General features: G+C 42.3%; 1 protein-coding gene across 1 annotated transcript in view; it reads left to right on the top strand.

Annotated features, from left to right (window-relative positions):
* Positions 1-27,535, top strand: part of ARMC2 (armadillo repeat containing 2) — a 105,601-nt gene that overhangs the window by 54,700 nt on the left and 23,366 nt on the right. The window contains exons 11-12 of the mRNA XM_065888821.1: positions 10,980-11,125; positions 15,321-15,420. Of these exons, the coding sequence (XP_065744893.1) occupies positions 10,980-11,125; positions 15,321-15,420 (246 nt within the window). The remainder of the gene's footprint in view (positions 1-10,979; positions 11,126-15,320; positions 15,421-27,535) is intronic.

Below are 27,535 nucleotides of genomic sequence, written 5' to 3'. Positions count from 1 at the left end.
TAATGTCTGTAAGCCAGAGAGAACACAGCAAGGCAAAAAGATAAGGGCAGGACTTCCTCTCCTTTATGACTTTAACTGCTGTTAAAGAATGCTGTGCATCCTGCCATCTGACCCAGTGCTAGAGTTGTCCTGTCTCCCTAAAGCAGCCCTGTTGGAGGCCATCGAATGAGTAGAAGGCGTGTGAAGCTGGGTCCTGCAGGTTGTGTAGGATTTGGGAAACTGTCACCGAGGAAAAGGGATACGGTGTGTTTGGGGGCTGCTGAAAAGGTAGGTCTGTCCAGAGCAGAGAGTTCCGTGGGGGAGGCGTGGGAGGTGAGATTCAGAGGCTACGGTCATGGGCCTTGAATACCAGGCTGCAGAGTGCAGACTTGGAGTAACACAGAGCGGTTGGAGGTCAGTGCAAGGGGAGGAGGAGATGAGATCAGAGTGGCAGACAGGTGGGCATGTGCAAGATGTTAAACTGATAAAGGCCGAAAAGCTGAAATGTGGCAGGAGGAAAGTGTGTCAGTGGTACGGACGGATTGGAGGGTTAAGATCTCACACACAGCAGCCCCAATTAAGAGGTGTTGCTGCAGTTATTAGATTTTAGACTGATTATAATGGAGCTAAAGGATCGAGATCAAGGAATGGGCACGAAAGAAAAAAAAGCTCCTCCACAGCATAGGGGCCAGTGATGCTTAGAGGAAAAAATACTGAAGTGTTGAGATTTTTGAAAGTTTCCTTTGCATTGTTTCTTACATATATGTATTTGTGTACACATACATGTATGTTTATTACTGCACCACTGACATCAAGAGACATTGATTTCACAAGTGTTTATGCGGTGGCTGCTCTGTGCCAGGCGTGCTTTGGGTGGTTAGTAAGGCAGTGGAGGGCAAGAGAGCTGCCAGTAGGGGCCTACTTTTTAAATTTATTTATTTATTTATTTATTTTTGGCTGTGTTGGGTCTTCGTTTCTGTGCGAGGGCTTTCTCTAGTTGTGGCGAGCGGGGGCCACTCTTCATCGCGGTGCGCGGGCCTCTCACTGTCATAGCCTCTCCCGTTGCGGAGCACAGGCTCCGGACGCGCAGGCTCAGCGGCCATGGCTCACAGGCCCAGTTGCTCCGTGGCATGTGGGATCCTCCCAGACCAGGGCCCAAACCTGTGTCCCCTGCATTGGCAGGCAGGTTCTCAACCACTGCGCCATCAGGGAAGCCCAGGGGGCCTACTTTTTGATGATCCGCATGTCCAGATAATAGTATTCTGATGCCCTATTCTTTGACAAAACTCTGGTACTTCCATGAGTTCAGTTCTACCTGTCAGTTGCTTAATAGCATTTTGAGAAGGTTGAGAGGATGATTGTTGATGCTCAGAGGGACCAGCGCCACTTCCCACTAAGTGGAAGGATTAATATTCCCAGTCTGGCAAAACTGGAGACGGGCGTTTGTCTGCAAAATCATTAGCGTAAAGAAGGTTAATCTGTGCATGATTACTAAATTCCAGAATGTTAGGCTTTCGGGAGAGCTCCTCGAAACCTGGGGAAAGAGAAATACGGGCCAGATAAAAGGCTAGGCCCTCTAGATCCCAGCATTAAATTGCATCACTTAAGGAGGTGACACAGACGAAATAGAGGTTTGTCAATATTAATCTCAGTGGATTATCAGGAGGTGTTAGGGTTCATTTCTGGCTTATAAGGCCCAACAATTGGGAAGGGATAATACAGGAACTGAGGAAAATTCCTGGAGTCACCTCCATCAGGAAGTCTGTTGTGGTTTCCATCGTGCCCCCTTTCTGGGGACTGGAGAAGAGTCTTTTGTATGCGTCACAATCACAAACAAGCCCCAATTTCCCTGGTGTCTCATTTGTCCTCTTGTGTCTTGGGGACACTATGTACAAAGCTGCTTTACCGTAATTGAAGAAAATCTCAAGGTACTCACATTTACAGTTAGGTAATTTGTAGGTATATAACGTAACTATTAAACCCAGGTTGATTTAAACTAATGTTCCTATTTTTATGGATTCCTTCATATTTCCAGCCTTTTCTTCTTTACCGCCTGACCCACTTGATTTTGAGTTCAATTCCTAGAGAAATATATTCTTTCCCTGCTTCAGATTTAACATTTTTGAACTTAGAACTGTCTGGCACCCCCCCCCTCCCAGATAACATGGTTTCTTTCCTTCGTCTTACACCTGATCTCTCTTCTCTGACCTCCAAACCTGCCTCCCAGAGGGTCCTTCAAGTCCTAATCTTTCACCCTTCTTGCTCAGTACAGCTCCACTGTCCAATTCTTCCTTTTTCTGAGCGCAAGTTTCTCAGGAAGGTCGGTCCTCCCACCCCTTGGCAGTCCCTCTCCTCCACTTTGGCTCTAGAGTGTGGGGAAAAGGAGAGTGAATTAAACAGAGATTTGACCCTGGGTAGCTCAGAAAATGATAATGTTACTGTCAGAAATTAGAGGGTTACGTAAGGGAACTGATTTGGCGAGAGGAGGGAGGGAAATGATGTAATTAGCCCTCGTGTAAAACTTTAAGGTGCCAGCAGAACAGCCAAGTGGGACTGTCCGGTGGGAAACTGGAGAGAAGAACCCATGCTTAGCAGAGAAATTAAAGCCAGAAAAGCAGACTTAGCGTCATCTACATGGAGTTGACCGTTGAAGTCAAGAAAGACGATGATACTACTCAAGGGGAGAGTAGAGGGAGAGAGGAGGGCTAGAGGAGGGCTGAGGACAGGTTCCATAAAATGGCCACATTTGTGGAATAGGGAGAGACAAGAGAAGTGACCAGAAAATTCAGAAAGGACAGTGTGTGGAAGAGGGTAGAGAATTTAAGAGCAAGGATTGGTCAGCTTTGGCAAGTGCTACGGCAAGCACACGGGGGAAGAGGAATTCCGCTACTGTGTGGGGCAATTTGAGTGGGCAGGTGGGGTCGCGTCCTGTTGCAGGGGGTCTGTCCACACTCTCTTTAAATCTTAAATGATTTCTTTATCTCTACCCTTTTAAATTAAGAGATGTTTTAGGGGCTTCCCTGGTGGCGCAGTGGTTGAGAGTCCGCCTGCCGATGCAGGGGACACGGGTTCGTGCCCCCGTCCGGGAAGATCCCACATGCCGCAGAGCGGTTGGGCCCGTGATCCATGGCCGCTGAGCCTGCACGTCTGGAGCCTGCATGTCTGGAGCCTGTGCTCTGCAACGGGAGAGGCCACAACAGTGAGAGGCCCGCGTACCGCAAAAAAAAAAAAAAAGCTTGAAGCTTCAAAGAGCAATTATTTCTGATAAGAAAAAATTAACCACGACAATTAAGATGACAGAGTTAAAGATGGGTTTCATCTTTGTGTATTTTGTGTATGTGTGGCTTTCCTTTTTATCTTTTATTTTGAACTCAGTATAGGTTCATAAGATGTTGCAAAAATAGTAGAGGGGTCCTATTTACCCAATCACCCTGCTTCTCCCAGTGATGACATTTTATGTAACTGTAGGACATTATTTAAAGGGGGAAACTGATATGGGTATGGTACCATTAACTGTTTTACTTATTTGCATATTATTTTTGAGATTAGGTGAGTCTCTTTTTTTGTCACAGTATTTAGTTTGGTTATTAGGCTTGCTAATTTTTTAATGATGTATTTGTTAGTGGGAAGGGGAGCTATTCCTGCTTATGAGGTTTCCTTCCTATAGAGGAATACCCAGTAGTGTAATGACCACTCAGTCATCCAACTGGCATGAGAGAGCGGGCAGTCAGAGCCTACTCTTCCCTTTCCCGGGAAAGGGCTACGTATAGGCAACTCTTGTTCAACTTTGACTCTCCGCGGATGGCATACCTGAAGATTTGGGGTGAGTCAGAGATCCCAAACATGTAACGCCTTGGGCTTTGAATTAGAAATAAGAGAGAGACTAAGGCAGATGGGGAAGAAAGTTGAAGGATGTAGTTTATAGCTGAGGTGGGTGTGCTTTCTAATCCTGAGCCCCTGAATCAGATTTGCCCACCCAGTCACAGGCCACGCCTGCCCCAGGAGGAGCAGAGGAGAACACCTGTGCTCACCAAGCAGGAAGTGAAGGGTGGAGAGTGACCAGGAGATTATGCTAAGAAATGTCACCTCACAAGGAAGGAACATCAGGTGCGGGAAGTAAGTATTCCTGTACCACCTGCTTCTGGGGAGAGCCATTTGCTTTTCAATTCTGTCATATCTGCTCAGTCTCTTCCCTGTAGACATATTAGTTGTGGCAATAAAGAAGTGTCACTAACTTTAACATGTAATTCTGAAAATCAGTGTTATTACTCTGCAGTTCTTAAAGCATTATCTTTTTCAGACTCATTTTCCTTATTTTACTGCTCTGGCATTCTGTATAGTCTCGATGACATTCAAATTTCAGCTGTATTGATACATATAATGGCCACAACTGGAAGAATCAGCTACCTACTCATTTTACCAAGGTAACTGACATAGTGGCAGTAAATGGAGAAACAATAACAAACATAGGCAAATGTTAAATAAGAGTCTCAAAGTAGGGCACTGGAGCTTGAGGGCAGAACCGTTTCCTGCAGAAGTAGGACACTCATGGTAGGAGTGTGCCAAGTAGGCTCCACAGCCAGGCACCAAGCATTGCTGAGGATTGGGAATTAATATCACTTTCACATGCATGTATCTTAACTCCAAGAAAATGCGTAGGAACTTTTGGAACTAGTGGTTTCCTGTATAGAGTGGCATCTTACAGTTGGTTTCCTTTTTCTCGGGCAGGACTGTACTGATCATACATGAGACAATATGAAACTTCTTGGGTTACCACGTGGGCTCTGGTTTGGGCATATATGTGGTCTCAATCGGGCACAAATCCAGAAAATGAATATGCTTTCATTAATAGAGGGAGATGGTTTTGCTGAGGTTGGAAAATGGTGTGGCTTTGGTCTTAAATCATTTGACACTGTTTGTGGTCTCTGGCGGCTGTGTTTATTCTTTCACATCATCAGCGGGAAGTGAACCATTTTGCAGTTGGCAGTTAAGTTGAGATAAAGCTCTAGGGATTGGGGTTATGGATATTCCAGATGATTTAGCAATAAAATGAATGCTTTTAGGAGACAGTCAAATGGAGCAGGGGAGACAACAGATGAGGAGTCGTTAGAGCCCCAGATGCCCACCTACCTGGAGCTGGTAGACTTTCTGAGCTTCAGTTTCCTCATCTGAAAGTTGGAGCTCAGGATACCTTTCCTGTCTACAACATTCAGGGAGCAAATGAGATCAAGCTCACAAGATAGCTTTATAAAAAATAAAGTAGCTGCTCATATTTTTTTCATAATAACATTCAATGTATAAAAATAAAATGACTCCTGATGCTAATTTTGGTAGAGGAAGCATAATAACTTTCAGACTGTTGGTGCAATTTTCAATTGCATTATGTCCCAGAGTTTTCTTTGAAAGCCGGTTTTTTGAAATTGGGAAAATATTTCTCCAAGGAATAATACCATGATTGACGGTGAAGTTCCTGGGCTAGCCGAAGAGCCTGTTCAATTTTCTGATGCACCTAAACGGGAATTCTCTGGTGGGCTGTGAGCTGCAAGCCCCTCTGATCTGGGCCAGCTCTGATGGCTGAATGCCTCCCAGGGCAGAAGAATCTGGTGAGTTCCCTGGCGACTGAGGACTCTGATGTAGGGAGAGTGCAAAGGGAGTAGAGAAGTCATCCACTCGAGAAATGAGCAGTATATGGAGGCCCAGGTGGACCAACCAGCCCTCCCCACCGTGCGCACAGCCCCCTGCAGTAGAGAAAGCTGGGGATGAGGCCACAGCTGCTGGGCCTGCACTGTCATTCTTAAGTTCATTGATCTAAATCAGGAGGGCCTCATATTTTAAGGCAAATATTTCATGTGTTTGCTTAGGTTTTTCAAATAATTAATAATTGGAAACATAATTTAAAATCGATAATGAAGTACCTAAATTGATTTTTTTAAATGCTAAATCTTTTGAATTCTAATTTTGCTTTACTAAAATGCTTTTAGAGCCCTTATAAAATAATCACTTCTTGATAGAATTTTTCCCTTTAAAATGGGTCTCTCAATGTTGACTGCATGGTGAAGACTTTGAGGCCCAACTAATTCAGTGTGAGATAGGACAGCTTTGCCAAACTCACCAGGTGTTTTACCTGGAGATGCTGATTGAGTTTGGGGCCCAATCTGACGATCAAGGAGTTTGGGGAAACCCAGAGAGAAAAAGCTGCCTCAGGAAAAGTGAGCACCGCAAAGCTGTAGAGTGTGTGTGTGGCTCAGTCATTTTCCAGCAGTAGATTAGCAACCAGAATCACACCGGCATGTTTCTTCCCTGATACATACCAAACATTTAGGTCCCCTTTTGTCCCAGACATCATCTAACAGCTGCTAATACAAGAACACTTAAATTTTTATCAATCCTTCTTGTGGATTACCAGTTCCATATTCTTCTCCTTTTTCTTCTTCCCACTGGTTGCCTTCTGACTCAGTATATCTGTCCCAAGGGGTTGCACATTAAGTGATGGGAAAAAGAAGCATGGAAACTCCTGTTTTTCAGTTTGCTATTGCTTGGTGAGATGACAGTTAAGAGGTTGGGAATTGTTCCAGTAAAGTCCTTTAGAAGCTAAACAAGCATCTGTGTGTGCATCTGACTTCTACTTCTTTTTCTTTTTTTGTCATAAAGTGTTTGACATGGCTTAAAAGATTATATGCAGTAAAATAGAAGAGTACATAACTCAGTGGGATTAGGAGCAATATAAGCTAGAATAGAAAGTTAAGAAAGGAACAGATACATTTCTCCCAGCATGAAGCTCGGACTTCGGTGAACTCCTGCTTTGGGTGCAGGCCCAGTGGGTGGGCTTTCCTGCGGGGTGGAAAACAAAGACTCAGCGGCAGAGCACACGGCTCATTAACAATTTCTGCAAATACATCTCTGTTAAAAAGTTGGAGCGAGGCTGAGAGTTAGGTGGGTTGACTTGGAATTTGCCTTTACTGTTACCACAGTATTTAGCTAGACTCTCTTCCCACTGATCTCTATATTTTTCCCAGAAAAAGCCACTTGTCTGTGCTCAGCGTTCAGCCCCAGCCCCTCCCGCAGTGAGATCATTGGCTCACAGCCAGCCTTTCAAATGGGGGGCCTTCAGGGCTGCATCTGCCTGGCGACCTCCTCCTGACCCTCCTCCCCGGGGATTTAAGCTCTGGTTTACCACCAGCCCTCTGCTAATGCTGGCACTTTCTTGTCAGAGGCTTCTTAAAGGGGAAAAGCCTCCTTTTCTGTCTCCTGTCTCCCTTGTCCCTTCATTTCCTTCCTCCTCCTCCTTTCCTTCTTTCCCTTCCTCATCCCCTCTTCCTTCCCTTCTCCTGATGTGTATCATCCAGTAAGCTTTTTTTTTGCGGTACGCGGGCCTCTCACTGTTGTGGCCTCTCCCGTTTTGGAGCACAGGCTCCGGATGCGCAGGCTCAGCGGCCATGGCTCACGGGCCCAGCCGTTCCGCAGCATGTGGGATCTTCCCGGACTGGGGCACGAACCCGCGTCCCCTGCATCGGCAGGCGGACTCTCAACCACTGCGCCACCAGGGAAGCCCCATCCAGTAAGCTTTTTATGGGCATATTTATTGTCCTCTGGGTAGGAAGAGGAATAAGAAACTGTTTGGACTGTGGAGGAGCTCACAGTGGGAGAGAAGGTACCTGAAACTAGTGGTTAGGAGTCTGTGATGGGTGTGGAGCAGGAAGGTCTGTTCACCTGGAAGAGAAGCAATCAACCGCTGAAAAGTCTTCACAGAGGAGAAGTGAGCCTGAGCTGGGTCCATAAACCCGAGCAGGAGGTGAGCAGGTTGGAGAGGGGGTGGCGGAGTGTGATGGAGGGGGACATGCTGGGCAGAGGCAGTGGTCCATTCAAAGGCTTGGAATTGTGAAAGGATGAGGTGCAGAGTCTGAAAGATAGAGAGGGAGGAAGGGGGAGGTGAAGGAGATGAGCTTGAGGGGGGTGAACCGCGCTTTAGAGAGTGAATAGCCTTTAGGATATGGATTTTGCCCAGTAGGCCACCGGAAGTCAGAGGAAGTCTTTGAACAGGGAAGGTTGGGTTTCAAGATGCTCCCTCTGGCAGCAGGGAAATGCTGTGGGGAGATGAGCCCAACAGTGGAGAGAGTGGAAGGAGCCCATGCGGGGAGTGTAGAGTTTGGGAGAGAGATGAAATGGGCTTAAACAGAACCAGCAGCCTTGAAGATGGGGAGAAGAGGTAGAACAGGTGATCCATCAGCTGTTGAAAGGGAAGGAGGGAGAAGAGTTAGGAGCCTAGGAAGGAGCTGCTGTCGTGAATGAGATGAATAGGGAATACACTAGTCCCCCTCCAGGAAGTCCATTTTTCTTTCATCGATTATTTTTTTATTCCTCCGCTCCTTTTAAATCATCTTAAAATCCATCTACCTGAGATATTGTCTGATTCATCCATGGTTTTCTGAATCCCAACCTTTCTATTTATACCAGTGTTTCCTTTGTAGGTATTAATCCATTCGTCCGTTCCATCAACAAATGTTTATTGAGGACCCACTGTGTGCCAGGCACCAGATTTGGGCCTGGGGGGCACAATGGTGAAAAGACAAAGTGTATCCCCTCACTGAAGCTTCTAGTATAGAGAAATAGACAATAAAACATATTATTAAATAACCTAACATGAAGTAGTTTGTGGGGGGTGTGTGGTATGAGGTGAAGTTTCAGGGGTTGGCAAGAGTCAGACCATACCAGGCCCTGTACACCAAGGTCAGGAAATGGAGTCATATTCTAGGAGCAATAGACAAAAAACCAGCAGGGCTTCAGGTGACAGAAAGCGGAAAGGCAAGATTCTGGAATGTGTCTGAAGTTTTGCGACTTGAGGCACTGTGTTGATGGTAGTGTCATATATTGAGGCATCACTATGTATTTTTCAAGTGCATGGTATATGTTTCATGTATATTATTCTGCTAGCATCACAACTGACTCAACTCACTCAACTCCCTGTGCTCCATACAATGTGATTGATACAGGCAGTAAATAGATAGGGATTTAAAATCAGGTGATGTGTCACATATAAATGTGTGCTTCCACTCTTGATTGGGGCCATTTATAAAAGTTATGTATTCGGGGCAGAAGAACCATGAGCTGTCATAACTTTTTCTAATGAGGTGAGGAAAAGGGTTGAAAGGGAGAAAAAAAAACCCACCAAAACTGAGGTTGAAACAAGAAAATCTCCTAAGAAAAGTCTGGTCCCTCCTGCTGACAGCGCCCCCTGCCAGAGGTTGAGTTGGGGAGCCAGAAGATGACAACAGATTGAGGTGCCCAATCTGTGAAGCCTTGGGGGCCAGGGAAGGGGAGGCGTTTGTGTGCACCGTGGGTGGAATGAATGTTCCATGATCTGCCACGGTCTCTGTCTGGTTCAGGCCAGGATTCACTTGGGCCTCTGTGCTGTTTGGTGTCGGAGTGGGGAAGCCTCTGAGTTTCCCTTTGGATTGACATAAACCAGCAGTGCTCCAGTGCCTGGGCTGTCTCTGAAGAAGGAGAACAGGTAGAGCCAGGGTCCGATGATGAGAATTTTCCATTTTCTGTCAGTGATGGCTTGAAATGCCTAGAATGGTTTGTTAGCCTTCCTTAGCTTAAGAGACTGCATTGTAGATCCCTGGTAAAGTGGAATGCTAGAATAGTTCGTTTCCCCTCCAGTGTTTTGGATACTGAACCTTTCAGGGAAGAATTTACTAAATTGCTACATAAGTGAATTGACTACGAAAGACTTGCACACATTTATTTGAAACATTAATTTTATTTTCTCTGCTTTAGAAGGTAGTGGGTTATATTTTAAAATCTTTTTGTTGCGGTTGTTACAAAGGAAAACTAATCAAAGGTACATGTCATCTTAATAATTGTTTTCAAAGTTTATTAATTATGGCTTTATATTTACATAATGCTCTACAGTGTACAAAAACAGTGTTACATTTTTTCCACCTGATACACACAACCCTGGCTGGTGAGCAGGGGTTGTAACCCCCTTTTCACAGATGAGGAACTGAGGGAGCTGAGGAACGAGTGAGTGCCTCAGTCACTTACTTAGGAAGAGATTTCAGACTTGAATCTCCATCCTTTCATTCCACGGCCAGCGATCTCCCTTCTTCTGCATTTTGGGTGTGAAGACCCACAACAAAGGCGGGGATGGGACCCATGACTTTTGAGCTCCTGTCAGTTAATCAGCAGTGGCAATGCCACTCATGCATCTCATCTCACTGAATCCTAATAACTCCAGGGCAATTATCACCATCCCCACTTTACTGTTGAGAAAAATGTGCTCTGGGAGGTTAACTAACCTAAACTGGTGAGTGGTAGGGCTGGGATTTGATCAGGCCATCCAACTTCCAAGCTGACTCTCTTAACCAGTAGCCTGTCTGTACTATCTCACGAGGAAAGATCACCCTGCGTATTTAAAATTATTAGATAATGGCAACTTTCATTTTATGGATTTATTAAATTGTTCTCCACTTTCAGACAAGGTTAAAAGTACATAGCTTTTCTGAACATTTTTTACAAAATAAGACAAATTTGCAAGACATCAATTCTTGCCACTTGGAGGAGAATGAGACTAACAGTCTTAAATATTCTTTGGCTCCAGCATTGTTATTTGATGGTATTTATAAGAATATGGAACAAGGAATTTCTGTCCTGTGGAACTCACGTGGCATGTCACAGGATCAGTGGATGATCTTAGGACTTCTACTGAACCCAGATGACGATTTGCTTAACCCTGGGGTTTTGGTATACTAATTGCTTCTTAACACGAATATTTCATTCATTACTTTTGAACCAAAGTAGGCTTTCTTTGTATTCATTTCTTGGTTTTCATTTTGTGCTACTTGTGCATATAGGCCCATGTTCTCTGATGGGAGATGCATAACAGGGCCTCGGTTTAGCTACTGATGTAGCGAAACTTATGGTATGAATTATTCTGTGGCGATTAGTGTTGCTGTATTTTCTAATTTTAAAAAATGACACTAATGTGTTTTTTTTCGTAGATGACTGCTACGCTGAGAAACTTGGTTGACTCACCACTAGCAAGAAGTAAGTTGCTAAGCATCAGTGCCCTTCCCCAGCTCTGCACGGTGATGGGACAGTACATAGGTGACAAGGAGGTCTGCACCAATGTTGCCAGAATATTCAGGTAGGTAGACTAGGAAAACAAAGTAGCCTTACAAAAATGCTAATGTTTAGATGTAGGGGGTTATTTTTAATATTTGTGTGTGTGACTGGCAAGGAATCCTGTTTTTACTTTTTATGTCACCTCAAAGAAAAGGTAAATCTAGTGGCCTGAGTTTTTAAAAAAATGATTTAAACTAATGACTTCATTTCTTATGTATTTCTATTGTGATTCTAAACTCATTGATTTTAAGTTACTGTAACTAAAGTTGTGAGTTGTCCTAGTATTTTTACAAAACAAACAAACAAAACTTCCTCTCAGCTTATTGGAGATAAAGAGCTATATCACAAAACATGGCAAACCTTCTGGTGCGCTTGGAAGCAATGCTTACGGATTTTAACTGAAAAAGGAGGCCATTGCTTAGAAATACTGATCTGATTAACTTGTAATTGAAGGTCATTTTATTTCAGTTGTTTGGCTGAACTTTGGCTCACACATTCACTAGTCATGTTTATACTTACTTTTCTCCAGAAGCAATGATCACCTGAATCCAGGCTGCCTCAAAGCAAGATGTGGCTAAATTTCGGAACTGTCTTTAAATTATGCATTTATATTTCTTCCCTCACTGCTCTTTGCCATTGTTTTTACATAATGATCCTTCTCAAGAGACCTGGACCTTTCTTGAACTATAATATTGTAGTTGTTTAATTAAATACAAAATTTCCTGAAGACTGAATTGGTAATTGACCCCAATATGAGGATGTGAGTCCAGCTTTGATCTTTTAGCACTGTGCTTTCCTGTCTGGGAACTTAGTCCCATTTTGAAGCACTATAAAATCATAAAAAGTTTATTTTTGTATATGGTGGCATGTAGAGATCCAATTTAATTTTTTTTTTCCCATGTGGACAGTTTTCCCAGCACATGTTATTGAATACACCATCCTCTTTTCACTGTGTTTGAATGCCTAGTCAGTAGAACACGAGGTTCCATATACTTGCAGGCCTGTTTGTGGACATTCTGTTTGGTCCGTCTTCAGACCAGTTCAATGCTGTTTTTACTATTCTGGATTTAAGTCTTGCTGTAGGATAAGATGAATCCCTCACTTCTTTTCTCCTTTAAGATCCAAATTCTTATTTTCTCTTCCTCGTGAATTGGAGAATCAGCTAAAGTCCATGACAGGAACTTTGGATTTTTTTTCATGAAACTACATTGACTGTGTAGAGTATCTGGGACAGACGTGGGGATAATTGATTAGCATCTGTATGATATCGAGTCTTCCATCCACAAACATTTGTGATGTCTTCTTCTTTTAATAAAATTGTATAACTGTCTCCAAAAAGATTCTGTACATCTTTTGTTAGATACATTTCTTCACAGGGCTTGCTGCAATTATGAATGCAATCTTCAAAAAAAAACCAATTCTAATGAGTGTTGCTAGTATATATGGATAGTACTGAGGTTTGCTTATTAATCTTGTATCCAGGACTTCTTTTTTTTTTTTTTTGCGGTACACGGGCCTCTCACTGTTGTGGCCTCTCCTGTTGTGGAGCACAGGCTCCGGACGCACAGGCTCAGCGGCCATGGCTCACGGGCCCAGCCGCTCCGTGGCCTGTGGGATCTTCCCGGACCGGAGCACGAACCTGCGTCCCCTGCATCGGCAGGCGGACTCTCAACCACTGCGCCACCAGGGAAGCCCCAGGACATCTTGATTAACATTAGGTCTAAGAGTTAGTGTATAGATTCTCTTCCATGTTCTATGCAAATTGTATGCAAATAAGTCTACTTTGGGGTTTTTTTTCCCATGATTACAACTCTTGGCCCCTGTCCCCACCTTTTTCTTAGGTGTGTGGCTTAGGATGTCCAATACAAAGTTGTGAGAGTGTTGAACCAGCTGACTTTCTCCTGAGTTGAAAGGAAATATTTTTGTGGTTTTGCCAGTTGAAATTAATGTTTGTTGTAGGTTTCTGTAGCTACCCTTGGACAGTTAAGGAACAATTTTCTCTCATTAATGGATTTTAAGTTTCCTTGAATACTTGCCTCGAATGTATTTTGATTATGTGGATTTTCTTAACAGATTTTCTCATGTTAAGCCATTATATATTGCTAGATTTGCTTAACTAATATTCTGTTTAGTATTTTTCATCTATGGTTATGAGTTACATTGACCTGTATGTTTCCTTTCTCATATTGTCCGTGTCTGGTTTTAGTGTCAAGTTTATACCAGCCTCATAAAATGAGCTGGGATATATTCCAACATTTTCTCTCTTCTAGAAGAATTTCTGAAAATTAAACTTACCTGTTTCTTGAAAAGTTTGTAGAACTTGCTTGAAAGCTGTTTTATCCTGGTGTGTGTATATGTGTGTGTGCATGCATGCATGCATGCATGTGTGAATGTCATTGACAACTGATTCACTTTCTTTAATAGTTATATGTCTAGTCATATTCCTGTTTCTACTTGATTCAGTTTCTAAAAGTTATATTTTTATAGGAATTTGTCCATTTAAGTTTTCAAACTGTATAAAGTCATCCCAAATATTCTATTATCCTTTTAATCTCTATTGCATCTCTAATTATGCCCCTTTTGTTTATACTATTTATTTAAGAAATACTTATACAGTGCCTACTATGTGCCAGGCAATGTTCTAAGCACTTTCCAAATACTAATTTATTTATTCCTTATAACAGCTTTAAAAGGTGGGTACTATTATTATTATTATGTTCATTGTACATATGAGGAGACTGAGGCATAGAGAGGTTTGGTAGTTTTCCCAGAGTCACACAGCCATGATTTAAACCAGGTAGTACGGCTCTAGAATTCATACATTTAAAAGCTATATTAGACCGCCTCTTCTTTTTTTTTTTTTTTTTTTTTTTTTTGCTGTATGTGGACCTCTCACTGCTGTGGCCACTCCCATCGCGGAGCACAGGCTCCAGACGCACAGGCCCAGCGGCCATGGCCCACGGGCCCAGCCGCTCCGTGGCATGCAGGATCCTCCTGAACCGGGGCACGAACCCGCGTCCCCTGCATCGGCAGGCAGACTCTCAACCACTGCGCCACCAGGGAAGCCCCCGCCGCTTCATTTTGATATTGATTTGTATTCCTTATTTTGATGATTTGTGATGTTTCTCTTTTTCTCTTGATCAGTCTTGCCAAAGGTTTGACAATTTATTAGTTTTTGTGAAGAACCAACAGATTATCGAACCACTCTGTTGTATGTTTATTTTGTATTTTATTCCTTCTGTTCTTATCCTTAATAATTCCTATCTTCTATTCTTTTGGGATATATTATATTTTCTTCTGTTTTGATTAGAAATTCAATTCCTTTCTTTTCAGCTTTCTTAAGGTTATAAATTTTCCTCTAACTACTGCTGTAGCTGCGTCTCACAAATTTTGATTTGTAGTGTTTTTGTTATTATTCACATATGTGTTTTTCTATTTTCTTATTTATTTGACCCACAAGTTATGTGTTTTTAAATTTCCAAAAGTAAGTTTTTTAAACAATGTGTTTTTCATTGATTTCTAATTTAATTGTACTTTGACCAGAGAATGTGATCTGAGACACTGGTTCTCTGAAAATTTACTGAGGCTTGTTAATGGCCTGGCACATGATCAAGTTTTTAAAATATTAGTGATGTTTTACCTATTAATCTATCACTTCATGAGAAATTTATGGACATCTCCCAATTTGAGGTAGGTTTGTCAACTCCACCTTGTGAGTTTCATTGTTTTCTTGCTTACTTTTGAAAATTTGAAGCTATTTTCAAGGCTTTTTGCCTTAAGGTCTATCTTGCCTGATATTAATATACCACTAACAGCCTAGTATATTTGAGCATTTTAACGTTTACTTTTACTGGAGTCCCAGGAGATTGACTGATTGATGTCCAGCCAGATTTTGTGTAAATTTCTTCGCTTGTGTTTTCTGAACCACATGGGCAGTGTAAATTCATACCTTGTACATGTGTTAGAGGCTTCAGGTTTCTCTTTTTCAAAGAACTTGAAAAAAAATCTTCCCTCCTCCCACTCTGTGCCCCTGGAGTCTAGAGCAGACAGCGCACCTCCTTGAGGCTTCTCTGGACCGGTGTGTACAGTATTTCCAGACTGCTTTTCATGCACAGAACAGTGCTTTGAAGGTCTACATTTAAAGTGACCCTAGGTATAGTTGAACTTTATTGAAAAACAAAGTTTATTTTTATTTTTTCCATTTGACATTTCTGCAGCAAAGTTACTACTTATCATGACTGCTGTGTAGCCTTGGCCAACTACTCCAGATGTTATGCCTTGTTTTTGAATCTGATAAACAAATACCAGAAGAAGCAGGTCAGTTTTTCATACATTTAATTCTTCAGTGTGTCTTTGCATTGGTGTATTTGTGTAAGCCCATGTTTTTTAAAATATTTATTTATTTGACTGTGTTGGGTCTTAGCTGCGGCACGTAGGCTCAGTAGTTGCAGCCAGCGGGCTTAGTTGCCCCACAGCATGTGGGATCTTAGTTCCCTGACCAGGGATCAAACCTGCGTCCCCTGCATTGGAAGGCAGATTCTTTACCACTGGACTGCCAGTCAAGTCCCTGTGTAATCCCATGTTGAATAACTTTATGTTTTGAATGTATAGGTTTCTATTAGAAGCTTCCATCCGATGTGTAACGAGCTTCCCCAGGAGGCAGAGTTCCACGGGGGAGGTGGGGAGGGAGCAGTTTGAGGGAGAAATGACCTCAGTAGGATGTGGATGCAGTAGGAGGATTCACGATTTGGGGTGCAGGGTGGGTGGACCCCCCCAGTGTTGCTCCTCCCAGGGATCTGTGGACCCGTACATGAGAGGCATCTTTGGGTGGGGTGGGGTTAACCGGGTTATTTCCAGGCCCCACCCCAGGCCTGCTGAGCCAGCTGGGTGCACATGGGCCTAGCCATCTGCACTTTAACAAGAACTGCAGGGACTCCTGATGCAGACTAAAGTTGGGGATCTCCTACGCTGTATATAGTCTAAAGATTCTTCTGGCCCTGAAATTCTCTAATTCCTTGACACTGCTGTATTTAGAAGATGACATTTCTAGGTAAGTATTTAAAGGAAATAATTTGGTTTTAATGGATTGGACAAAAATGTGTATAGCTGTTTAAAAAGAAAAAAAGGGAAGAACTCACAAATGACTTCCCCTTCATAAAATTATAATAGTACAAATGTTAAGTTTTATTAGAAGTTTTTGAATATTCATTAAATGCAGTATATAAATAAAATGCTTAAAGTGACATCAACTCTTTAGTGGAGACGATTTATACATGAAGACAGTATATATTCATTTGAGATACAGTAAATTTTCAAAATCACATAGTAGGTATCACCAGTTTAAAACCAAATAATTTATGTATATATAAGACCATTTTAATATAAAGCTTTGTGTTTATTTATATTAACCATATCAAAACCACCTCAAAATATAATCCCTGTTTGCCACAAACAGCATTGAACTTATTCTTACCCAGCCAAGTACTTCTGCTGAGCGTGACTAAATTTGTCATATTTTACACTATTATCAGCTATTTATTAAATGGTTACTAGCGTCTTTTCGGGTATATAGATGGTAGAGAAATTTCTGTGCTCATATCACACCATTACTACATTTTAAAGGTGGTAAAACTTTGCTTAAAGTGTTAATGTTTCCATTTAACTTTAAAAATCTGACTCACAAATAGGCACTTGAGTTCCTGATTCTGAGCATTTGGATTACAAATGCTTTCCCCTATGTATTTTGTATTTTCTTTAAATTACATACCTTGAAAGATTTCCTGGTATAAGAATTTGCTGTGTCAGGTGGAGAATGAATTTGATTAATGTACCTTAAAGTAGTCACAGTGTTAATTTAAGTGTCCATTAAGTATTTATTGATTTAGATTTTGGTACAATATATTACCAGAACTCTAATCTTTAGACAAGTGAATTAACCCCATAGGAGCTTAGGCACTCCTAGTCCTCGTTTTCTTTTTTAAGGAAAAAATTAAAAGGGTAGAAAAGATAGTTTGCTATAACATTAAAAGAAACTTTTCAATATTATATCTAAAAAGGGATTTAGTTATGGATTTTATTTTGCAGTTTTGTTTTATGGGATTCCTTTATGGGTTTTAATTGTAATATTATTTTATCATCATTGTTTCTCTTTTGCTTTGGTGTTTTGATCATGGATGACTTAGATTAGACATAACCGGAGAAGATGTTTTCAAATGTGGATGAAAGAAAACACTTCTGTTTTACAGTTTGATTTTAAGTTATGTCGTAACCTGTAATCTGTTTGAAAAGGAAGAAAACCTATCAGTTCAGTACTGACAAATAGCCCTGTTGTCTTACGGCATTATGAGCACATAACTGTTTCTCTGATTGTAGCTTAGATGATGGTCATATTTAATAAACAGTGAAAAGTCCTGGTATCCCGCTAATATTAGATACTTGAGATGTCAGTATGGTTAAGGATATGCTTTTTCTGACTCAAGGGACTAAATGTCTTAAAGTTTAATTGGCATAAAATTTTAACGCACTTCTTACTGAACTACTTTTCACTTTGGACCAATAGTTGTCTGTAAAGCAAAATTGGTGTTTAAAGGCCATATTCTTCTCTATTGATTTATGTTTTAATTTTGTGTTCCCGTTAAAGTTATTTTGGTCCAAAGAAGAATAAAAGAGCACCTTGCAAACTAGGTACAGTAATATGTTGTTTTCAGAACCATCAAGGAAATGTGTAATTTATCCCCTTAATCACCAAAATTATTTTAATCATTGTGGTAGAATCATATTCAAATATATTGCATATTTCCTTGCCTTCTTAGAGGATATTAAAAATAATTTAACCTCTTCTTGATGCCAAAGGTCAATATTACAGGTATTAATTGTTACTCTAGAGGTTATTTGTCCTACATTGGGAGCATGAGTCTACTGATAAGGTTCTTTAAATGTCTGCATCTTCTTCTTGTAGATTTCTCTCTCCCTTTCCGTGGTTATTAACTTTGCCTTTGGTAATCATTAACTGTCTTTTGCATTTATTTGCAATTAGCAGGGGAACCTGATAATCAACCTTGTTAAAAGTAACACCTAAATAGTCTAAAAGTTGAACGTGAATAGGTTCTTAGCGAGAAAGGCTTGAGGGACTCTCTGATGAAGTTTCTCTTGTCCCTTCTCATCTTCAAAAGACAATTCATGTTTCAAGATGTAGCGCTCATGTTCCCTTCTCTGTGAAGCCTTCTAAGACCAGCCAATTTTTCCCTCATCAGTGCTTCATTTTATTTTTATTTTTAAAATGTTTGTAGCAGCTTTATATGTAATAGTCAAAAACTAGAAACAACCAGATGTCCTTCACTGGATAAATGGCTAAACAAACTGTGGAAGATCCATACCATGGAATACTATTCAGCAGTAAAAAAAAGAGTGAAATATTTATACACACTACAACTTGGACGAATCTCCAATTATGCTGAGTGAAAAAAAGCCAATCCCAAAAGTTTACATACTGCGCGCATCATTTTGAAGACTTTAATGTAGCTAGCACACCCAGTTAGTATAGCCAGAGCTAAGGACCCAAGCAGTATGTCCCTGACCTCAACCACTTCACTATTATTAAGAAAAACTAACAAAAACTTAGAACTAGGGTGTAGGGTAGGAGCCTAGATGTCCTGACAAAGTCATGCTAGGGCATTAATGGGCAGGGCTTAATTCTCAAGGAGAATATATCTTTGTTTAAACTTGCTGTTTACTATTTGATTAGAACCCAGACGCTATAAAGTTACACATTAATTTGTAGATTTCTCTCTGGTAGACAAGATAACCTCAAAGTTACGTTTTGTTACCTTTAGGCTATTAGCCAGGTGTGTATCTAACCTAGTAATCTTAATTCTAACATTCTTTTTAATGCCTGTAAACCCCCCAGTTCTTTGATTGTTCGTGGAGCCCACTTTACCATTGTATTGGCTTCCCTCATTAAACGAGATAATTTTTTAAATTGTGTTAATTTTATATTTCTTTGAGAGCCATGTTAACTTTTTAAAAATTATACTTTGACTCTATATTGTCTTTTACTTATGTAGAAGAATGAAATATTACAGTTTTGAACCATCTTTGATTTTTTTCTAGTAAGAAAAAATATGTATAATTCATATTTTCCTCAAAACCAAAATATTTTAGAAGAGCATGGAAATTGTTCAGGCTACAAGGAAGTAGTTATGTGTCCCAACTATTTCCTAAAATCACTAACCAGAAGCTCTCATAGGTCTTTGTAAATATTTCTTCTGTGATTCTCCAAATGGTTATCATTTGCGTAGCTACCTCACCCACTGTTGGGATTTCCTGAGGACACAATCTTTGTCTTTATAAACCTGAGATGATTCTTGGCATAACAGACTCATGATAAAAGTGCTGAAAGAATGAATTTTCAGTATGTGAGATGCTTTGGAATCTGTAAAGTATTATACAGTATTTTTTTCTAGTCATCTAGTACTTCTTCCTTAAATGTTTACTTTCTTCTTCCTACTTTGGAGGAGGAAATAATAATTTTCCACACATTTTTCACATTGGTGGGCTGCCATACACAATGGCAAAACAGAAATGATGGATCTTAAATTACTTTGGACCAGCACAGCATCTTAGGTTCCTGTTCCCCTCAGCCCAGGTGACCAGTTGGATAAGATTTGTTTTTCCTCTTTGCCTAGAGATAAAAGTGATTTTCAGAAACCGCACATGACATTCTGATGTGAGTGTATTAATCTTTGGTGGCTCAAACTTTGCTCCATCTGAGGTTTACTTGGACGCTGAGGCTTTGAACTGATCTTTGAAACATACACCAGTCCTCCAGCAACTTTTAAAATAGAGTTATTACTTCCTGGAACTATTTTTGTTTCAGCTCTAGGAAATGTTTCTCTTAGGCTAACTTGGATTGTGGACACATATGTACTTTGGAGGCTTTATAGTCTCTTAATGTACACAGATATCACCCAGGGATTAATAATCAGAAAGAGTCTATAGACTTTGTTCTGAGAGGTTAGTGTTGCCTTTGTCTTAAAAGTCTGAAGACTACATTGGCAATTGGGAGATTTCATTTTTCTGGGCCTTAGCCATAACATAAATCATGAATCATGGGGAGGGGGAAGGGCAAGCTGTGACGAGGCGAGAGAGTGGCATGGACATATATACACACTACCAAGCATAAGATAGATAGCTAGTGGGAGGCAGCCGCATAGCACAGGGAGATTAGCTCGGTGCTTTGTGACCACCTGGAGGGGTGGGACAGGGAGAGTGGGAGGGAGGGAGATGCAGGAGGGAGGAGATATGGGAACATATGTATATGTATAACTGATTCACTTTGTTATAAAGCAGAAACTAACGCACCATTGTAAAGCAATTATACTCCAATAAAGATGTAAAAAAAAAATCATAAATCACGTTATGGCTAAGTGTATTTTCGAAGAACATAGAAACAAAAATCTAAAACAAACAAAAACAAAAAGAAAAATCCTCTCTAGTAAGAAATGAACTGTCACCTACACACACCTCTTTAAGTGTTTTTTATCAACCAGGTGAGGAGCTTGGCAGGAAACTGCCCAGCCACTCCCACAGTCCACCTGGGAGGAAATCCTGCTTGGAACTAGGTAATACGAGAGCTGATGGCTGATGGGAGAAGTAGGATATTTCCTCCTCCCTCATCCGATGTTGTTTCCCATTAAAGGAAAAAAAAAAAAAAAAAAGAAACGAAATTGTTTGAGAAAATGTCAAAAGTAAAAATTGTTTTCCTGTTTTTTATTTTTTTACATTATTCATATTCATCTCTTTTCAAGGATAAAGTCTGACTTCAGCATATGAGAACCGGTCTTTTTGGAAAGTCCTTAATCTGTCTCTGTTGAGTCAGTTGATAATGAAGGGTAGGAGCAGCATTTTCACTTTTATTTTCTACACATCTGTGTTGTGGGAATTATTTACAAGGAACATGGATTCATATTATTTTTAAACATGATATTATAAGAACAGTTAGTAGGTATTAAGGTGGTGAGATTTCTCATACTTTCTTGATTTGAATCAGTGTCTCCTAAACTTGCAGAGCTTTAAAAATATAGGTTCTCACAGGGAACTCTACTCAGTGCCCTCTGGTGACCTAAATGGGAAGGAAATCCAAGGAAGAGGGGATATATGTATACGTGTGGCTGATTCACTTTGCTGTACAGCAGAAACTAACACAATATTGTAAAGCAACTATACTCTAATACAAAAAATAAAATACAGGTTCTCAGGCCCCACCTGGGAGATCTTGATTCAGATCTGGGACAGGGCTCAAGAACCTATTTTTAAGAGGCTCCACAGGTGATTCAAATGAAGAGCAGGTTGAGAACCTGTGGTATACATTATTAAGATGGCTCCTGAAAACAATTTTTTCCCCCGTATCGACAGCAGAGGGGTTTCTACAAAACCTCAAGAGATTTTAAAGTGATTAAAAAAAAGCAGCCACACAGGGTCAGTCTTTCTCTACAGGCATGCGGCTGAAACTGAATCTCCCTCACAAAGTAGGAACCAAATTAGCAAGACATGCCAGGTGTTGGTGTAGGTTTCGCCAGTGAGTGGTGATAACCACATGCCTTGTGCTGTTTGCAACAATAGCTGAGGAGCACTTTCTTAGCCAGAGAAAATGAGATGGGTCATTAGACCCTTACAGGAATTTTCTCTGCCAGATTTGTGTCCAAACAAGTCATCCTGAGACCAAACCCAATTTGATAACTAGGCCATCGCACCGATGGGGCTTCAGGCACTGGTCAGAGTTGGCTACGGGGAAAGGTGAGCACGGGCCCCCAGGACCCTTGAATTGGCTGCAGAAGGGAGGGCTCGTTATCCTCCGTTAGCTAGACAAGCACGAGCTGCTGTTGATTCATTTGTCAGTGAAACAACCACCAAGCTTTATGTCTGCTTTGCGACATTTCAGTAGATAGCCATATCTTAACCGTGTAAGTTTGCAAGAGATAAAGTTGAGGGCGATTTGTTCATTTTAAATAACGCAGCGTTTGGTTTATAACACCCCCCTCCACACACAGCCCTTCAGTGACGGGGGCATGTCAGAATATGATGGCTGTGGTATAAGCCAAGGGTTTCTAGTTATCAACAGTCTCAGAGAAAAGGAATCCACTCCTCCCAGCTCTAACGAGGGACTTCCCCAAGGAGAACAAGGGAAACTTCTTTGGCTCATGTCTGTCTCTGAGGTTGATTTGTCCAAGATCCATGGTCCAACTAGTAACTCCCAGTTCCTACACACATAGAACCTGAGACCGAAAAATGCAGCACTTCAGTCAGCTGGGTGCAGTTTGGAAGCTAGACTCTAACATCAAGTAAAGCATCTATTTAGAATGCTGACTGAAATTCAATTAAATGGCAAATCACATTTAGGAATAAGCACATATTGTATGCTTTATGGTATAAACTGCGTTTGGTACAACCAAATGTGCAAACAGATGGGCCTAGTGTCGAAGGCATGGGCAGGGGCTGGCCATAGCAGCCTTGCGAAGCAGACCCGCCTCAGGAGGTGCCTCTGACGTCAGCATTGCCGCATTTAGCAGCTCAGCAAAATGTGTTTGGGTTTGCTTTTTTGGAAAAAAGTGAAAGGATTTTCCCCCATTTCTTCTGTAAATATCTACTAGGCAGGAGATCTGGTAAAATGTCTCAAATAAGACTTATAAGACTGGCACTATTTTGCAAAGGTCACAGTCCAAAAGGAATAACCTTTACCTACATTCCCATCACTTGTGTCCATTGAACAACTGTCTGTCTAACCCTCTCCACTTTTAGATATGGTCAACGTCTTGTGTTTCTTTTTTTAAACAGAACCTCCAAATGCAGGGCAATCATCAGCACCTCAGAGAGCACTGACTGGGAATCCCCCGACATGTCCTTGCTTGTGCTGCTTTTAAAGTCATGCCTCTCTCGTCCCGTTTAAACCTCTTCCTGGGCAAGCAGCTGTCTCCAGCCATGATGAACACTGTCTGATTTGGAGCGCTCAGGCAGCGTGATGTCGAAAACGAGACCTGGAATGTCTGGAGAGTATAGGCTGAAAGCAAAAACATCTGCCCTTTTTGGAGCTGTTCACCTCCAATGCAGCCACAGCCAAGGAGCAGGCCAGAGACAGCACGACCTCTCTCTCCCTCCCCTCCATCCTCTTTGGGGCCGGAGAGGATTGGTGAGGGAGGCGCCTCCACCCCTTCCCCTGACGCCTTTATATGGTGACTTGGCTCCCCGCTTGCCCTCCGCCTCCTGCCTGGCAGGAGCGCGCCCTGTGGCTCTCTTCCCAGCCCCTCTGCAGGCACATTCCCAGTGGGTGCCGCGAGCGTTTGGCTGAGCTGGCTCCTTCTTTCGGCCTTGGCCTTGGTCTGTACCCCTGACCGGGCGGGTAGCACAATAAGCCCTTAGCTTGTTCATTCTTTCCAGCTCCTGCTGCTTTGCCCTTGTGGAACTGGCTCTTCCCCCTACTCAGCACGGAACCCAAATGCCTGATTTATGTCTGCTGACTTAGAAAAGAACTGAGCCCAGTGAAATTCTAGCATCGTCCTGGTGCTTTTGAGTGATAGCCGCATTCAGAAGCATATAGTGGGCGCTCAGTAAACGATTGTTGACGGAATGGATAGATGGATGGAAGCATCAAGGATAATCTCTTCTGGTTTTCAAATGATTTTCTACTTAGATTCTGGTTTTGCGTCTCCAACATCTCAGATTCTTTCGCTTTGTATGGCTCAGCACTTCAGCAAACCATTGACCCACTTTCAGTAGCCTAAGATTAATTAGCATTTCTGCAGCACTGCAGTCTGTCTTCCCGATTGGTAAACTTTATCTGTTCTTCAAGCCACGTATAAGCTCAATTAATGTTGGGGTTTTGTTTGAGGGTGAGAAGTTGGATAAATGTTGCAAATTGCAAATCCTGACTGAGCTGTCAGATCCAGACTGCATGAGAACTTTTTAACCCAGATTTAAACAGGGCATCTTGGTTAGTTTAATTTTCTGGTTAAGAGAGGGTTCTGATTTTAAGTCTGTTTACAGCTCTTTCAATTTCAACCCATTCTTGAAAACCTTTCGCAAATATTTTCCTTGACTTAGAAGAAGTAGTCCTCTCCCAAGTAAGTAATGGAGTCTGCTGAACCTCGTTGATTCTTTCTGTGACAGCTCGATATGGTTCCTTCCCCATGGTCAACATGACGCACATGGGCTGTTTTAAGGGTTATTTTAAGGTACTACGGTAGGAAGCGTGTGGGGGTGGGGGGGGAGTGCGATCCCATTGGTGGGCCGTGGGTGGGGAATAACGTGAGGCAGTGTAGAAGTGGTCACATGGGGCCAGATGGCGTGTTAGATGCTGGCTTTGGCATTTAATAGGCAGTGGATGTTTTTGAGCAAGGGGATGACGTAAGAGCTGCGTTTCAAGAAGTGGAGTTAACCTTGGTTGCAGAGGGAGGAGCCCGTCGAGGGTCTCTGACAAGAGTCTACAGACGGGGGAGCCAGGGTTGATTTTAAGATGACAGGTTGGAGGGAACTTGGTGACTGGTTGCTGAGGGGAGTGAGATAGGGAGGAATGGAAGATGCCTCTGGGGCTGAGCCTGGGGAAGATGAGCAGGTGCGCTTAGGTGGTTTTGGAATCCATCTGTGAGTATAGAAGTGATTGTCCAAGTCCTGCCTCTTCTCTTCACCAGTGTGGGACTTTGGGGCCAGGGAGCCTCTTGAAGCCTCAGTTTCTACATCTCTGAGTAGGGGGGAATCTCCTCCATTGACTTTAGGCCGGTCATCCTCACGTGGAAAGTAACAGTCAACACGGTGGCCGCTGCTGGAACTTGACAGAGACCATTCTTTTCAGCAGTGTCCTGCTCCTTGTTTTGTTCCAGTTAATTTTATTTACAGGCATGGGGAGCCCATTCAGACTGAGTAACATGCTTGCTCATGAGGGCATAGCTTATGCTAAACCAAGGAGAACATCCCATAGGCTATACCTGGGATGCACAGTTGAGTCGGGCTTTGTCCGGTAGGTGTACCTGTCTGAGCTCTGGTTGGCCGGAGCTGTTGCTGGGCTGATTCCATTTTAAGCAAAATTAGAGTCGCTATGAACTGGTTATACTAGACTGCCTTCTTAAAAAAGAAAAATAAGATTCTGTCTCCTGATTCATCTTCATTTTGCTGTTTCAAAACTACATAGTTGTGGTATGAATATGCAGCTTTGGGTTCAGTTTAATAAGAAGGCTATAAAAAGTGCAGTGTTGATTTATAGGTGGTTCTCAGATGTTGTCTAAGAATAAAGGAGAGCCTCTGTACCTCAAAGGAGAATGGCCCCTCGATGAAATCGTTTTCTGCACATTGTTTCTCTACAGATTGATGATTTTGGCCTTCGCCTAATTTTTCAAATCTTTACAGGATTTTAACTAAGTGATGTTTAAGATAGATTGGGCTGTGGAACAATAAACAACCTCTCCGTACACCATCCAGGGGCAGTGCTCTGCATGGCGCAGAGGCCACCCGCAGGGAGCTGAGGGGGCCCTGCTAAGCCCTCTTGGTCAGCCTCCTTGTTCCGGATTCCAGATGAGTCCAGACAAGCACTGGCATGAGAGTAAGGAAACACCACCGCCGCCAGCCTCCTGTGAGACTGCTGCTCTTGTGGCCTATTCCCTCGATTCACAGAGAATATATTTGAGAGAGGGGATGGGGGGGAGAAAAAAAAAAAAGATGCCTTAGACAACTCTGAGAAAGAGGACAGAAACAGCAAGCATAGCAGTTGCTGCAAGTTTGCTGCTGCAATCTGCCAGCCCATTTGTTGATTCTGCATGCCATCCTTCAGTTGGCACCACTGCTGCCAGGAACCACCCCCTCCTTTTTCCATCTGAAGGAAGGGAGAGAGGTGCTGCGGCAGGGTTAACTCTTCCTGCCCTGAAGCCTCTTCTTCCCACATCAGGCTTAATAATCTGTGCCATGTTAGGACCCACAGGGATATTTGAATCCAAGAATTTTAGAAGTGGAAGGGGCCTGAGGCGATTTTTCAACCAAGAAAAGCAGCATCAGTCTTCCCAGATTTGACCACGTGTGACAGGGGGTAGAGGTCATTTGAATTATGAAGAATGAGGACCTCTAAGGAAACCTGCTTTTTTTTTTTTTTTTTTTTACCTGCAGCCAGGGATCTGGTCAGCAAATCAGCAGGGACAGGTGGAGGTGGTACAGGGTCAGAGAAGCCTTCTGAGTTAGACCAACCAGAAAAACAAACATCAGAGGTGGAGGTAAAGCAGCAGAGCTAGGAAGAGGGAGAAAGGAGAAAAAAAGTCTAGCATCCTTCAGAAGACGGCAGTGACATTTTAGGAGGTAACTTGATTAGTCCTGGTAATGATTTAACCAATAGAATGCAATTATTTATCATATTCTTTATGAAGTCATTTAAGAGCACCGATCATGTCTTTCCTGCCTTGCTTAATGTGCTTTTGTGGAAATAAGAGCACAATCCAGGGAATACCGGGAAGTCCAAAAATATTGGCCATAACTGCTGTCTAGGGCATGAGGGAGGCGGCTATCCGGATTGTGGAGATTGGGAACGTTTTGTTCAACTTAAAGAACTGCAAATTGTCACTTTTAGCGCGTTAGTTAATTTGTGTACCTAGGTGCTTGGAACAGTGCCTGGTGCATCATAAACAGTGTATTAGTTGCTGCTACTACTATCAGTAGTAATAGTAATTATTACAATTTTCAGAGGTAGGACTAGTGTAGAGTGTGTTTAATCAGAAATCTTGTATCAGTTTGTGTGAAAAACTCATATTCCTCAATTTAGAAAATACAGTGGAATTTTCCTTCAGGGAGCCTAGCTCTCAGAAATAGCCTCTGTCCTGGTTGGAAAATGGTCTGCTTTGCTGCTGGGTGTTGCCAGGGTGGAGGAGTACGCTCCTTCCAGAGCCCAGGGAGGAGCCTGCACCATCGGGAATTACATGAAGTAACCACTGGTTTCACGCGAAGGGAGACTGGAGTATTGTAACGAAACTTTGTGTGCTTGGTTTAGATTTAAGGCCTACAGGCTTCGGCTTCTTTAGGGAACTGTCTGGTGATCAGACACAAACAAGGTGACCCCAGGCCACGGAAAGGGACGGCTCTAGGTCCTCTGTCTCAAGACATGCTCCTTTTCCCCGTGCCAACCCACCTGTGTTCCCCGCCACGTCTCTGCTTTCATTCATTTTTCAAGGTTGAACTTATCATGGTTAACGCTACTAACATTTTATTGATAGTAAAGGGTTCTTAACAGTGCCTGAGGGGAGTTCCCTCGTGGTCTAGTGGTTGGGATTCGGAGCTGTCTCGTAGCCCGGGTTCAATCCCTGGTCAGAGAACTGAGATCCCACAAGCCACGTGGTGTAACCAAAAAAAAAAAAAAAAAACTCAAAACAGTGCCTGAATCATCACTCACCACAATCTGTGCTTTACC

This window comes from Phocoena phocoena, chromosome 12 (genome assembly GCF_963924675.1).
Source record: "Phocoena phocoena chromosome 12, mPhoPho1.1, whole genome shotgun sequence".
In the NCBI taxonomy this organism is placed as follows: Eukaryota; Metazoa; Chordata; class Mammalia; order Artiodactyla; family Phocoenidae; genus Phocoena; species Phocoena phocoena.
The sequence above is the reverse complement of the archived record's forward strand: the minus strand, read 5'-3'. Positions and strand labels throughout refer to the sequence as shown.